The sequence below is a fragment of the Eschrichtius robustus genome, chromosome 16 (genome assembly GCF_028021215.1).
Source record: "Eschrichtius robustus isolate mEscRob2 chromosome 16, mEscRob2.pri, whole genome shotgun sequence".
Lineage (NCBI taxonomy): Eukaryota > Metazoa > Chordata > Mammalia > Artiodactyla > Eschrichtiidae > Eschrichtius > Eschrichtius robustus.
The window spans coordinates 61,732,585-61,746,343 of record NC_090839.1 but is presented as its reverse complement, the minus strand read 5'-3'; the positions used below and the strand labels follow the sequence as shown (position 1 = coordinate 61,746,343).

The 13,759-nt window shown below is 48.3% G+C and overlaps 1 protein-coding gene and 1 non-coding gene across 2 annotated transcripts in view; one reads left to right on the top strand and one right to left on the bottom strand.

Moving 5' to 3' along the window:
- Window positions 1–13,759, bottom strand: part of ABAT (4-aminobutyrate aminotransferase) — an 85,048-nt gene continuing 71,289 nt past the window's right edge. The window contains exons 8-16 of the mRNA XM_068525083.1: window positions 13,662–13,754; window positions 13,101–13,163; window positions 10,642–10,705; window positions 10,021–10,169; window positions 6,289–6,426; window positions 5,301–5,468; window positions 3,913–4,059; window positions 1,536–1,647; window positions 1–232 (exon numbers count right to left, since the gene is read on the bottom strand). Coding sequence (XP_068381184.1) covers window positions 111–232; window positions 1,536–1,647; window positions 3,913–4,059; window positions 5,301–5,468; window positions 6,289–6,426; window positions 10,021–10,169; window positions 10,642–10,705; window positions 13,101–13,163; window positions 13,662–13,754 — 1,056 coding nt within the window. The 3' untranslated portion in view covers window positions 1–110. The remainder of the gene's footprint in view (window positions 233–1,535; window positions 1,648–3,912; window positions 4,060–5,300; window positions 5,469–6,288; window positions 6,427–10,020; window positions 10,170–10,641; window positions 10,706–13,100; window positions 13,164–13,661; window positions 13,755–13,759) is intronic.
- TRNAR-UCU (transfer RNA arginine (anticodon UCU)) lies at window positions 7,618–7,690 on the top strand. Its single transcript has one exon. It is a non-coding gene; the product is annotated as a tRNA-Arg (tRNA).

Genomic DNA, 13,759 nt, shown 5'->3' with positions numbered 1-13,759 from the left:
TTTATGCATTCACCTCTGATACTTTAAGTGAAAACATGAATTAGGCAAACTAATCAATTTGACAAGGGGTGAGATCAGGGCTTCCTCAGAGCGTGGAGGAAATGGCTTCTTTACTTGAAGTCGGCTAAGATGTCGCTGAAAATATTGAGGAACAGGTGTGCGTGGTGGTCCCTGAAGACCAGAGTGGGACGGAAGCGGATGGATTTGTCGCCGCAGCCCCCCAGCATCAGGCCTAAAAGGAGAGGTGGGGGTGGGTTAGGGGCTTGGGCTCGGAGTCACGGGCCGGGGAGCCGGGCGGGGTCACACACGGTGGCTACGCCATCCGTCCGAACCGTTCCGTTCGGTCCTTCCTTCCAGCCACCCGTCCAGCCTTCCTTCCCGTTCTCTCTCATCGGCCAGCTCACCCGCCCTTCTCTTCCCTCCCTCCCTTCCAACTTTGAATGCCAGCTCTGCTGCCCCTGAACTAGGCCTGCTGATTGAGAAATCCTGACACAAAGTCCTTGCCTTCCAGAAACTCGTGGTGTGGCGGGGAAAGAAAATAAGAAGTAAATTACAAACGTGTGGGCAGGTCAGCAGCGCTTATGAAGGACGGAATTTGAGTTTTGTTTTTTTTTGGGCCGCGCTGCGCAGCTTGCAGGATCTCAGTTCCCCAACCACTGGACCGCCAGGGAATTCCCGGAATCTGCTTCTTTTAAAGGGCGATTTCACCTTTGACTAGGTGGGGCTCCTTGGCTGGGTTGTATAGCATCTCTGAGACTCAGTTTTTTCAGTCTCAAGAGGAGGCGAATTACCCCTGCCCTTCAGGGCTGCTGCAGGATTCTCTAAGATGGTCCAGGTGAAAGACACCAGCTTTGACACATAGTAGGCTCTCTGATCTGCCCCACTTAAAACTTCCACGGCTCCTGTAGCTCTTAGGAGAAAGTCCACAGTCTCGAACCTCATCCCCAGGCTGACGTGAACCTGATTCACCCCCTGCCACCCGTCTGTCCCTCGTGACACTCCACGCATTTGTTTTCTCCCTCTGTATGCCCCATTCTGCCCAGCTAAAGGCACACATCCCTTCCCCTGCCCGGAATGCTCCTTCTCACCTTCTTCACCTGGCCAATCCCTATTCATCCGGCAAGATGTAGGGTAAAATGCCACTTCCTCAAGGAAGCCTTCCCTGATTTCCTGGACATTTTCCCCAGCTATTTGTTCTCTAGCTGCTTTTCCTCTGTTCTAGGACTTATAACTGTAATAGATTGTTTATGGAATATTCTCTTTGATGTCACCCCTTCCTGCTAGACTGCACGCTCCTTGAAGGAAGGGACCCCGGCTCTCCTGACCCTCTCCAGAGTTGGTACCTCTCACCTTCTTTCTGCTCACCTTCTCTGCGAACATCGTCGAATGAATAAATGTATAAGGAAAGCTCCCTGGTAACGTTCTCTTCTTTTGAGAAAGGCAATTCAGACTATTTTTAGTCCTGTGAATCACCTTCCCCTCCCCCTCCCTCCGGGTCCCCCACCAGGAAATGTGGGTACCCCTGGCTGCCTTACCTTTGTTTCTGGCTATTGAAATGAGCTTATTCCGTATGGATTCATCTGGCGTGTCGAAGGAGCAGAACGTGCCTCGTCCTCTCACTCTGCTGATGAGCTGGGGGTACCGGGCCTGCAGTGGGGACACAAGGCCGGCATCAAAGCCAAGGAAGGCAGCCATCAGCCCACGTGGACCTCATGGCCACTCAGGACAGGGGCGGCCTGCGTTCGTGACAGACTCAGAACAACAAGATCCCTGCCAAGCCCGGCCCTGGCGTGTCCCATACTCCAGCACCAACAACTGCAAGCAGGGTGCAGCTGTCCCCCCAGGGGACATAAGTAAGTGCCTGACATTTCTCCTGCCACGCTGGTGACAGGGGAAGGAACACTGTGGCAGGAGGGAAGGGCCCGATCCTTCCACCCTTCCCAGAGGCTTTTCCTAGCACCTACCCCTGCCCAGCCCCAGTCTAAATGCAAATCCAGCCCAAGAAAAGAAAAAAATTCCCCCTAGAGCTACAGCACAGTTAGAGGCTCTCAGCTATCTCAACAGCCACACTTGCCCCTTCAGAGTCCGCAATCAGGCAGATCTGGGTTTAAAGCTCCCCACTCTCATCCAGAAAATGAGGAGAATTATAGTTTCCTAACTTCAAGTTGTTCTGGGTTAAGGGTGCCAGATGAAAAACAGGACACCCAGTTAAATTTCAGATAAGCAACTTCTAATCTTCTAGTATAAATATGTCCCAAACATTGCATGGGATATACTTACGCTAAAAAAAAAAAAAAAAATTAGTTGCCATCTTTTAAATTTAACCGGGTGTCCTGTATTGTAATTTGCTAAATCTGGCATCCCTACCTGGGAGAGGAAGACGGTGGTCCCTGAAGCTCCTGCCTCTGCCCTGTGACTGGAACCAAGTCCACTGTCTGCCCTTCCCTCCTGGGCTTCAGACTTGTGAAATTTAAATTTAACTGCGGGGGGGACCTGCTTTTCTTCCCCCCTAAATGCAGCAATCCTATTCTGAGGATTAAATGAGATAAGGCACTTAACACAATGCTTGGCACAGAGCAAGTTCTCAATTAATGGAAATAATAATAATAAATAATAATAATTATTGTTACGTCCTTGATCATGTCAGAGAGGTAAACGCTGGCAAAGAACATGGGCTTGGGAATTCCCTGGTGGTCCAGTGGTTAGGACTCAGCACTTTCACTGCCGGGGGCCTGGGTTCGATCCCTAGTTGGGGAACTAAGATCCCGTCAAAAAATAGAAAAAAAAAAAAAAGAACATGGGCTTTGAAGGCTACAAGAATCAGGTTCAAACCCCAGTGGAAGCTGTGTAACTTTGGACAAGTTACTAATCCGCCACACCTCAGTTTCCTCATCTGTAAAATAAGGATCATAGTGGTGTCTACACCCACAGCGTTACCGTTGGACTTAAGAGTGTATGAGATCCCCTATTACGGAACTTGGCAGGAGCAGCCTCTCAGTAAATGGAAGCTGTTACCACTACCATCCCTCCTCGCTTCATCATCACCATCACCATCACCATCACCATCAGTGGATCTGCTCAGCTCACTGGTAGCTGGGTGCTTCAAGCTCCCGGAGGAAGGGCTCTTTGTATCCAGCCCTCTGGGGAGGGTCATCTCTCCTCCTAACTCCTGGGCTGGGCTGGCCAGTCCTGGAAACACTGGTTTCTCCCAGCAGCATCCCCCGTCCCCAAATCTAGGAGAGCGTGTCGGGCAGGGAGTAGACATAACAAACACAAATAATTATAATAAAGAGCTCTACTGTCCAATGAGGTGGCCACATGTAGCTGTTGAAATGTGAGTCCAAATTGGAATGCACTGTAAGTGTAAAATACATACTGGATTTCAAAGACTTATTATGAGAAGAAGAATAAGAAATATTGAATTATTTTATATATTGGTGGCAGGTTGAAATAATATTTTGGATATGATGGGTTAAGTAAAATATTCAAATTAATTTCAGCTCCTTCTTTTCCACTTTTAGCGTGGGTACTAGGACCTTTGAAGTTATGTGCGTAGCTAGCAATCTGTCCCCCTGGAGAGCACTGCTACGGAGTGATCAGGATATAGAAGGTGGTCCAGAGGAGGGAACAGCGGGCACGTGGGTGGGAACGAGAGACAGGGGATGTTGGGGAGGTTTCTCAAAGGAGGGATGCCTGAACTCAGTGTCAGCAGAAAACCGGGAGTTCAGGAACTGGGAACGGGGTTGGGACGGAGTGGGGGAAGGCATCCCCTACAGCAATGGCGCAGCCTATTCCCAATCGCTGGGGCAGCGGGTGTGATGCTACACTGAAGAGCTCAGCCGTTGCCCGCAGGGGCCGTGGGGAGCCGTGGATGGGGATCCGGGAGGGCTGGGGTGGGGCCGGGCGGAGTACCTGGAGGCCCAGCAGTCCCGTGAGCAGGACCTTCCCAGCATGGGCCGCGTTATTCAGCAGGTCCTCTCGCTTGATGATGTTGATCACCTCGGCCAGCAGCAGGTTCTTGGACGGGTCCCCCAGCCACGTGTTGAAGATCCGGTAAGGCTGGAACGAGACACGGGGCATCAGAAGGGTTCCAGGCACACCTCAGACACACTTCTCCCAATTTAAGAGAGAGACTAACCCAGGAGTAGCTACTAAGTGCTGGGAGGATAACGCATATGGTCTCACCAGAATCTCTCTGTAACAGCAACCCTGTAGGTAGGTACTGCTATTAGGGACACCAACTCGTCCAGGTCCTGGGAAATCCCTCAGTCCTGGGGAAACCGAGATGGCTGGCCCCTAATTGCTGTAATCCTCATTTTATAAAGGAAGCTGAGGTTCTGAGAGGTTGAGTGATTTGTCTGTGAAAATATAGCCCTTAGGTGGTGGAGTCAGGAGTGGATTGGTGGCAGTCTGACCCTCAAAGACCACCCGCTTTACTCCCCCTTCAGGGTGTCAATGCAGCCAACTAAAACACACTTCCCAGCCTCTCTTGCAACTAGGAGTGGCCATGTGACCAGATCTTAGTCAAAAGTGGTAGAAACAGAAATGTTGTGGGATTTCTGGGAAGGCTGCTTAAAGACGAGAAGGGGGCCACTTGATCCTTCCCTCCTTTTTCCTTCCTACTGCGTCAAATTGAGACGGCGCTCCAGTAGCCATTTTGGATCATGAAGTGACCTTGAGGGTAGAAGCTACATGCAGGAATGGTGGAGGGAACGATCCTGGGCCCTTGATGACTCTGTGCATGTGTGTGTGTGTGTGTATGAGAATCCGTATGTACAAGTGGCAGTACAGTAAAATGGTTTAGAGTATGAGCTCTGGTTTAAATCTTGACTTTGTCACTTAACAGGCTGTGTAACCTTAGACAACTTACTTAACCTCTCTGTGCCTGATTCCTCATTAGCAAAACGGGAGAGAAAAATACCATCTACTTGGTTAGACTGTTGTAAGGATTAAAAGTACAAGAGGAATACTTAGAACTGGGCCAGGCACAGAGCAAATGCTCCATTCACAGCAGCAGCTAAAAACAATATTTTTGCTTGTGCACAAAGCAAAAAATTAGAAGCCTGACAATGGACTGCTATGAAGTCAGCCCTGCAGAGAGAGCTGGGGTAATCGTAATCATTGGCTTTAAATTAAATTGATAAGAATTAGGCTTTAGGAAACCTCTGTGACACATTCGGTATTCACTTAGTTCCTTGTTGGTGAGAAAGAAGCAGTAATGAGAAATCGATGCCCCTTGCCCCGCGTCCCTCCCCTGCCCTGGACAGGAGAGACGGGTGGGCGGGCGGGTCCACACTCACAGCGTTGGGCCTCAACTCCTCCTTGTGGAAGAAGCCCCCGGTCATCATCTTCTTGCTGAAGGTCATCACGTCCGCTGGGTCATCCAAGCCCCAGTGCTCGTGGGCCCAGAACTTGCCGGTGCAGCCTCCTCCAGTCTGGACCTCATCCACCAAGAAGGCACAGCCGTGCTGGCCGAGATGGAATGAAGGAGAAATAAACACCCAGCGCAACTCGCCCACCTCGGACCCCCAAATCCAGCCCAAGAGCCACTGCTTTCTGAACCTCAAACCAAGCCTGTGTTCTTGGGCTGTGCAAAACCAAACTAAGGCTGCAGGAGGGCAGTTCCAGCAGGGCTGTGTCTGCACGTGGCCTCAAACTGCTCAGCCGGAACGAAACCGGAACATCAAATGCTCCCTGAACCATCGGCTTTGGTCCCTGAGCAAGTTGACTTGCTCAGAAGGAAGTGTGTCCCAACTGTAAGGCAGCCCCATTTCCCAAACTTCCGGTGCAGTGTTTGCCAGCTCTGCTCATCACCCGGACTATTATTTACTTAGCATTTGTGTTTAAATCAACTCATGTCATGTCACCTTTATCTGTGAACTGACTGCTTGGACAGGCCAGTTATACGTGCAAGACACATTAAAATAGACATGATATTAACGTGAAGTTTGTTCATTTGGCTTCTGTTCAGTGTGGACCACAATGGGCTGAAAGATGAGGTGGGATCCCTAGAAAGAAAAGGGAGGAGGCTGAGGCTTTCCCCAGGACGTTCTCTTGATTGGGAATGCCCCCGACTAAGACGGCAGGTTGGAGGCTGACTTTGGAATAAGATTTTAGGGGAGAATCCCCTGTCCTGCCCTCACCCCCAACTTCTCTACCCGTGAGGCCGACAGGCAGCCTCTGAACATCTGGAAGTTTACAAGGACCCCAGGCTAACCCTTTGCTCCAGTTGGAAAACCAACTGGAAATGGCCCGTGGCCCCATCCAGCCCTGGCCCTGTGTGCTGACCTTCCTGGAGATGTCCCTCAGCTTCCGGAAGAAGTCGTCCGACGCGTGGTTGTCTCCACCCTCAGACTGGATGGGCTCCACTATGATCCCGGCCACCGTCTTCTTCTTCTTCCGGTATTTCACGATTAGGTCCTCCACCTGGATTCCAAAGGGGGACATGACAAGGGCTCGTGGAGGCTCTTGGGCAGCCCCCGAGGATGGGCATGTGGGGTGCTGTGGACCCCTGGAATTTAAGTTGAAAATGTCATAGTGTCTTATCATTAGATAGAATACACAATGGAAAAAGACAGTCTCTTCAGCAAGTGGTGCTGGGAAAGCTGGACAGCCACATGTAAATCAATGAAGTTAGAACACACCCTCACACCATACACAAAATAAACTCAAAATGGCTTAAAGACTTAAATAGTCAATATAAGACACAGCACTATAAAACTCCTAGGAGAGAACATAGGCAGAACATTCTCTGACATAAACTGTAGCAATGTTTTCTTAGATCAGTCTCCCAAGGCAACAGAAATAAAAGCAAAAATAAACAAACGTATAAGCTTTTGCACAGCAAAGTAAGCCATAAACAAAAGGAAAAGACAACCTACAGACTGGAAGAAAATATTTGCAAACGATGCGACTGATAAGGACTTAATTTCCAAAATATACAAACAGCTCGTACAACTCAATAACAAAAAAACAAACAACCCAATCAAAAAATGGGCAGAAGACCTAACAGACATTTCTCCAAAGAAGACATACAGATGGCCAACAGACACATGAAAAGATGCTCAACATCACTAATTATTAGGGAAATGCAAATCAAAACTACAATGAGGTACCACCTCACACCAGTCAGAATGGCCATCATTAAAAAGTCTACAAATAACAAATGCTGGAGAGTGTGTGGAGAAAAGGAAACCCTCCTACACTGTTGGTGGGAATGTAAATTAGTGCAGCCACTATGAAGAACAGTATGGAGGTTCCTTAACAAAGTAAAAATAGAGTTACCATATGATCCAGCAATCCCACTCCTGGGCATATATCCAGAGAAAACTCTAATTTGAAAGATACATGCACCCCTATGTTTATAGCAGCACTATTTACAATAGCCAAGAGGTGGAAGCAACCTAAATGTCCATTGACAGAGGAATGGATAAAGAAGATGTGGTATATATATACACTGGAATATTATTCAGCCATAAAAAAGAATGAAATAATGCCATTTGCAGCAACATAGATGGACCTAGAGATTATCATACTAAGTGAAGTAAGTCAGACAGAGAAAAACAAATGTCATATGATATCACTTATATGTGGAATCTAAAAAATCATACAGGGACTTCCCTGGTGGTCCAGTGGTTAAGACTCTGCACTTCTACTGCAGGGGGCATGGGTTCGATCCCTGGTCGGGGAACTAAGATCCCGCATGCCACGCGATGTGGCCAAAAAAAAATGAAAAAAAAAAAAGATACAGATGAACTTATTTACAAAACAGAAACAGACTCACAGACATAGAAAACGAACTTATGGGAAAGGGGAGGGAGGGATAAATTAGGAGTTTGGCATTAGCAGATACAAACTACTATATATAAAACAGATAACCAACAAGGTCCTACTGTATAGCACAGGAAACTATATTCAATATCTTGTAATAATCCATAATAGAAAAGAATCTGAAAAAGAATATATATACACATATATATACATACATATATATATGACTGAGTCACTTTGCCACCATAATGAGAAGCCTGCGCTCTGCAAAAAAGAGTAGTCCCTGCTCGCCACAACTAGAGAAAAGCCCGCATGCAGCAATGAAGACCCAACGCAGCCAAAAAAAAAAAAATTAAAAAAAATTTAACCTTTTTATAACTATTTTTTAAAATTGAAGTATAGTTAATTTACAATGTGTTAGTTTCTGGTGTACAGCAAAGTGACTCAGTTACACACACACACACACACACACACACATATATTCTTTTTCAGATTCTCCTCCATTATAGGTTATTACAAGAAAAAATTTTTTAACTGTTAACAGTGAGAAAAGCATCTTATTTTCCCCAAGAGGTTATATTTCTTGAACTCTTGCTCTAAAATGGGCATCTTCTTACAGATAATTAAAGACTAATAATTGTGATACTTGGGGCTTCCCTGGTGGTGCAGTGGTTAAGAATCCGCCTGCCAATGCAGGGGACACGGGCTTGACCCCTGGTCCAGGAAGATCCCACATGCCGCGGAGCAACTAAGCCCGCGTGCCACAACCACTGAGCCTGCGCTCTAGAGCCCGTGCTCCGCAACAAGAGAAGCCACCGCAATGAGAAGCCCGCGAACCGCAGTGAAGAGTTGCCCCTGCTCGCCACAACTAGAGAAAAAGCCCACGCACAGCAACGAAGACCCAATGCAGCCAAAGATAAAAATAAATAAATAAATAAATTTATAAAAAATAAAAAAATAATTGTGATACTTTATTAATAATTTAATAATTACACATAGTTGAAAAAACCCAAACCATACACCTGGATAGAGTAACAAGTACAATCTTTCTTTGTTATGCAGAATTAAGGAAAAACCTTCTATTTGGATGATGCAATTTTAGCCTCGGTCTCACCAATTGCCCCAAGGAAGCTCTAAGATGCTTTTCTTTGCAATCAGAGTGTCATTTGCAATTTGTCATCATATGGCTATTTTCTTGCTTATTTGTCCAGTGCTGTGTTTCTGACTACCCTATACTCTCTGATAGGATGCAGGAGAGACATGTGGCTATCAAGCGCTTGGAATGTAGCTGGTCCAAACTAAGATGTGCTCTACGTGTAAAATACACACAGCGTTGCAAAGATTTAACACGAAAAAAAGAATATAAAAACATGTCATCAATAATTTTTAAATATTAATGACATGTTGACACAATATTTTTGATACACTGGGTTCAATAAAATGTTATTAAAATTAATTTCACCCAATTATTTTTACTTTTAAAAAATGTAGTTACTAGAAGAGCTGTAGTGACATTTAGCTTGCCTTATTTTGCTTGGACTGCATCACCTTGTCTCCTTTACTTACCACTAAATACCCAGCGCCTAGCACCTTGCTTCACACCTAGTAGGTGTTAACTATTAATTAAAAAGAATGATGACCTTAAGAGGCAAACCAGCCTTATTTGAGCTCAAATCCAAATCTGAAGAGTGATAGCCATTCCCCGCCACCCCCAGCCCTGCAACAGAATCCTTCCAATGTCTTACATGGAACCCAAGTATATGGGACAGATCAGAGGGGGGCTGTTCTGGTTGAAGTGGAGGCACGGGGACCAGGGCTGCCCATCCTTAGTCCCTCCCCGCCCCCACTGCAACCCCCAGGGCTCCCAAAAAAGCCCCAGGATTCTGGAGAAGACTGACACACAGTGGACTACAGGATCCCATGGAATTGTTTTTCCTATGAGCTGCCCTGTATTCTTTCCATCAGTTCATTTTCTCTTACTCCAGAGTCAATGAAGCTTGTCCCCAAAGAAACTCACATGATACAGAAGTTGGTACCAGAAGCGGGGTGATGGAGGCTGGGTGGCAAAATCAATGTCTCAGTACCTTTCCTAACATGGAACTTTGGGAAACGAAGCGCCCCCGTCCCTCCGTCCCACCCAGGGAGCGCCACGCGGGTCCCTGGATAAACTCTTTGTGTGTTCCTCTTCCCCGGGGCTAAGTCTTGGGGTGAGGGGTTGAGGGGGAGGTGAGGGGAGGACCTGGGGGTTACCTCTTCTAGACAACGGGCCTCTTCTTGTTGGTTCTCTTTCACAAACTCTTCCAGAGGATACTTCAGCTGTGGGAATGGTGCAATGGGCCAGTCGAAGGAAGGGATGTCGATCTTGTGAATAGCTTTGGAGTGCGTGGTCGCTAAGCAACCTAAGCCCAGCACAACAGAAGAGCAGAGGTTGGCTCAGGGAAGGAGGATGGTCCGTCTCTGAGGAGGAGATGGGGCAGCCCAGGGAGGCCCGGTGCCTGCAGAACCCCAGTTCTGGGAACATCCTTAAGCTGAAGTGGCACCCATGTGTCTTAATCTGTGTGTGTGTGTGTGTGTGTGTGTGTCTTTGCTTTCTGATCTATCACAGACTAACACAGACTTTGAAGGAAGAGAGACAAGGATTCAAATCCTAGCTCTGCCACTGCATGGCCTTGGAATGTTCCTTCCCTTGCCGAGCCTCAGCTTCCACATCTGCAAAGTGGCAACAGCCATCCCCAGTCTTCAGGGAATGGTGTGCAATCAATGAGACAATACGTGGAAGCCGCCAGTGCCAGATCAGAGGCAGCCGTCACTATTGTTGTTGCTGTTATTATTACTCTACCTGCCACCTTGGGATCTCACGGCCCTCCTTACCCATGGTCCTCCCATGGAAGGCACCCATGAAGGAGAGGATGCTGTAGTCGGGGCACCCGGGGGCCTGGAACCAAGAAACAGCCGTCAGTCAGGGTTGTGAGTTGGGGACCTACGTGGTGGTCCCCACGAACCTCGAGGAGTACGAAAGTCTCAGGAGAACCGGGATCCCCTCTCAGGCAGAAGTTACAAACTGGACGCCAGAGGTCTATATCCAGCCCACACGTGGTTTTTTTCTGTTTGTTTTTTATCAAGAGATTTCATGAAATAGATATCTGAACCTGTCTTCTCACAAGTTCTGCACCACGTGGGCCCGTTTTTCTCGGTCAAGCCTGAAGGTGGGCGAGCACGCTGGCCCTGGGCCCTCACCACCCACCTTTCTCCTTTCCATCACTGGCGGGCGTCCGCAGGTCCCCCTGCCCCCGCCGACTGCTCCCACAGCCCACAGATGGGCCAGGTGCTGGTGGTGGTACCTGCCTCCTGTGACCTGAGGTTGAGCTGGTCCCCTCACAGAACATGCCCAGGCTTTGGACGAGGTCTGCTGGGCCAGAGCAGGAGGGTGGGACCCCCAGCTTTCCCTCTCCCCACGGGGCTGCCCCTGAGCTCAGGAGGGACTCGTGAACCCCAGTCTTCTCCCAGCCCCAAGCGAATGGCACAGCAGCACTGCCTTCTGACCCTCCAGCTGGCAAGGGAATCAGACCTGCCTCCAGTGACTCAGGAGCCGCTGGGGACGTGGCAGAGGCCACCTTGGGGGCCCCTGAGTCTCTGGGAGGTTGTACAGCATTTTCTCAGGCTGGCTGATCTCCACTGGGTCCCTGAGATCCCCGGGAAAAGCTCCAAGACCTCTTCCCACAAATCCCAGAATGCCCTCTTGTCATTTTCCTTTGTTAGTCTCCAAATGTGATATATAGGGCGTACTTGTTTTATTGCACTTCACAGATGTTGCGTTTTTTTACAAATTGAAGGTTTGTGGCAACCCTGCATGGAACAAGTCTACTGGAGCCATTTTCCAACGGCATTTGCTCACTTCGTGTCTCTGTGTCACATTTTGGTAATTCTCACGATATTTGCGACTTTTGGGTTATTATTCTGCTTGTCACGGTGACCTGCGATCGGTGATCTGTGATGTTACTACTACAACTCCCTGAAGGCTCAGATGATGGTTAGCATTTTTCAGCAATGAAGTATTTTTGAATTAACGTGTGTACATTTCTTTAAGACATAAGGCTATTGCACATTTAATGGACTACAGTATAGTATCAACATAAATTTTCTATGCACTGAGAAACTAAAAAAATCACGTGACTCGCTTTATTGCGATATTTGCTTTATCGGGGTGATCTGGAACCGAACCCCCAATATCTCTGAGGTGTGCCCCTATGCTGATTTACATGGTTGAGAGCACAGTGTCTATACAATTTCCATCCCACTGTTTTCACTAAATTATAGCACACATGTCTCCAGGCCAAGAGAAACCCTTTGTGATTATTCTGGCTGCAGAACTTTGTGTTTGGACACAGTGGGTAACTGAGTTCAGTGGCTCTTGATCTGCAAACACCCGCCCCCCCCCCCCTTTTTTAAGCGGTATACACTTCTGCCTCAATCATAGTGGGGTTTAGGGGAAGGACTGGCCTGCTCTGATTGAAGCTGGTGGGGGAGCTTGGAGCTTTACTTGGTCTTCCCCATGCACCCCCAACTGTTGTACCCCAACACTGGCCCCCTTGGTGACTCCCTGAACTGCTGGGGTTCCACTTGGAACCCCTACACTTAATCCACCTTTCCCCATTACTGGATATACAGGCGGTTGCCAATCTAAACACCAATGGGTGAACACCCTTGCACATACATTTGTGTTGACATTTTGGATTATTCTAGAGAATACATGAAATGCTATTTTAGATGGGTCAAATACAGGCAGCTGTCCTGGGAAACTGATGAGTGCTAGTCGGAAGAGTTCCACTCGGCCGGCCTTGAAACCAAGGGAATGGACTAGGGGGTTGGAATGCTTGGGGATCCCTTGTTGTGGACTGAATGTTTAAGTCCCCCTCAAATTCATATATTGAAGCCCTAACCCCCAGTGTAATGGTATCTGAACATGGGGTCTTTGGGCGGTACTTAGGGTTGGACGAGGTCATGTGGTTGGGGCCCTGTGATGGGATTAGTGCCCTTATAGGAATGGACACCAGAGAGCCTGCTCCCTCTCCCTGAGATAGATGGAGGACACAGTGAGAAGGTGGCCATCCCCAAGCCAGGAAGAGAGCCCACCCCGGGAAACTGGATTGGCCAGCACCTTGACCTTGGACTTCCAGCCTCCAGAACTGTGAGAAAATACATCATACACATCTGTTGCTTAAGCCACCCTGTCTAGGGTTTTTGTTATGGCAACCCGCGCTAACTAAGATACCCTCCTACTTGAGGAGGACAGGGCCCCACGCAAGAGGCGGAGGGGATGCTGGGCTCACCTGGTTGATCATGCACGTCTCCAGCTCCTCTTTGGAGAAACCCGATTGGCCCCTTTCCTTGCTCTGATAAAACAGAACAGAACAAACTCAGAGACGCTCTGGGGCAGGAAGGGCTCCCACTTTCCACCCAAACCAACATCTAGTCAACGAGGGGATGCTTTCTCAAGAGCTGATCATATACGTCGACGTTACACGTAGGGACTGAAGCATGAGACCATTCATTGTCCTTGTGATGAAATAAATAGATGGATGAATAAGTCGCTTTACTATTCTATTGGCAACAATGAAGATGTGTGAGATGGTATGTTATTTCAGGTAACACAGTACAATGACACTGGGGAGGTTTTACACTACACACTGCCAGGATGTTTGGAAAACCCGGTCCAGGCAGTGGCCCTCCCTGGATTTCGACCATGGCCACTGATGTCCAATACTCCGGCCAGCTGGGATGAACAGTCGGACAAGGGCTGAGTGTGTGGCTGGGGGCTGGGGAGCCTGTGTGTGTGTGTGTGTGTGTGTGTGTGTGTGCAGGTGCGCATGCATACAAGCCCCAAACCTCACCCGGTACCACATGAAGATGGTCTTGAAGGCGTTTTCGTTGGAGCAGGAGCCGCAGGCCATCGTGATGAGCTGGGACATCCCTTTAGGAGCCACCTGTG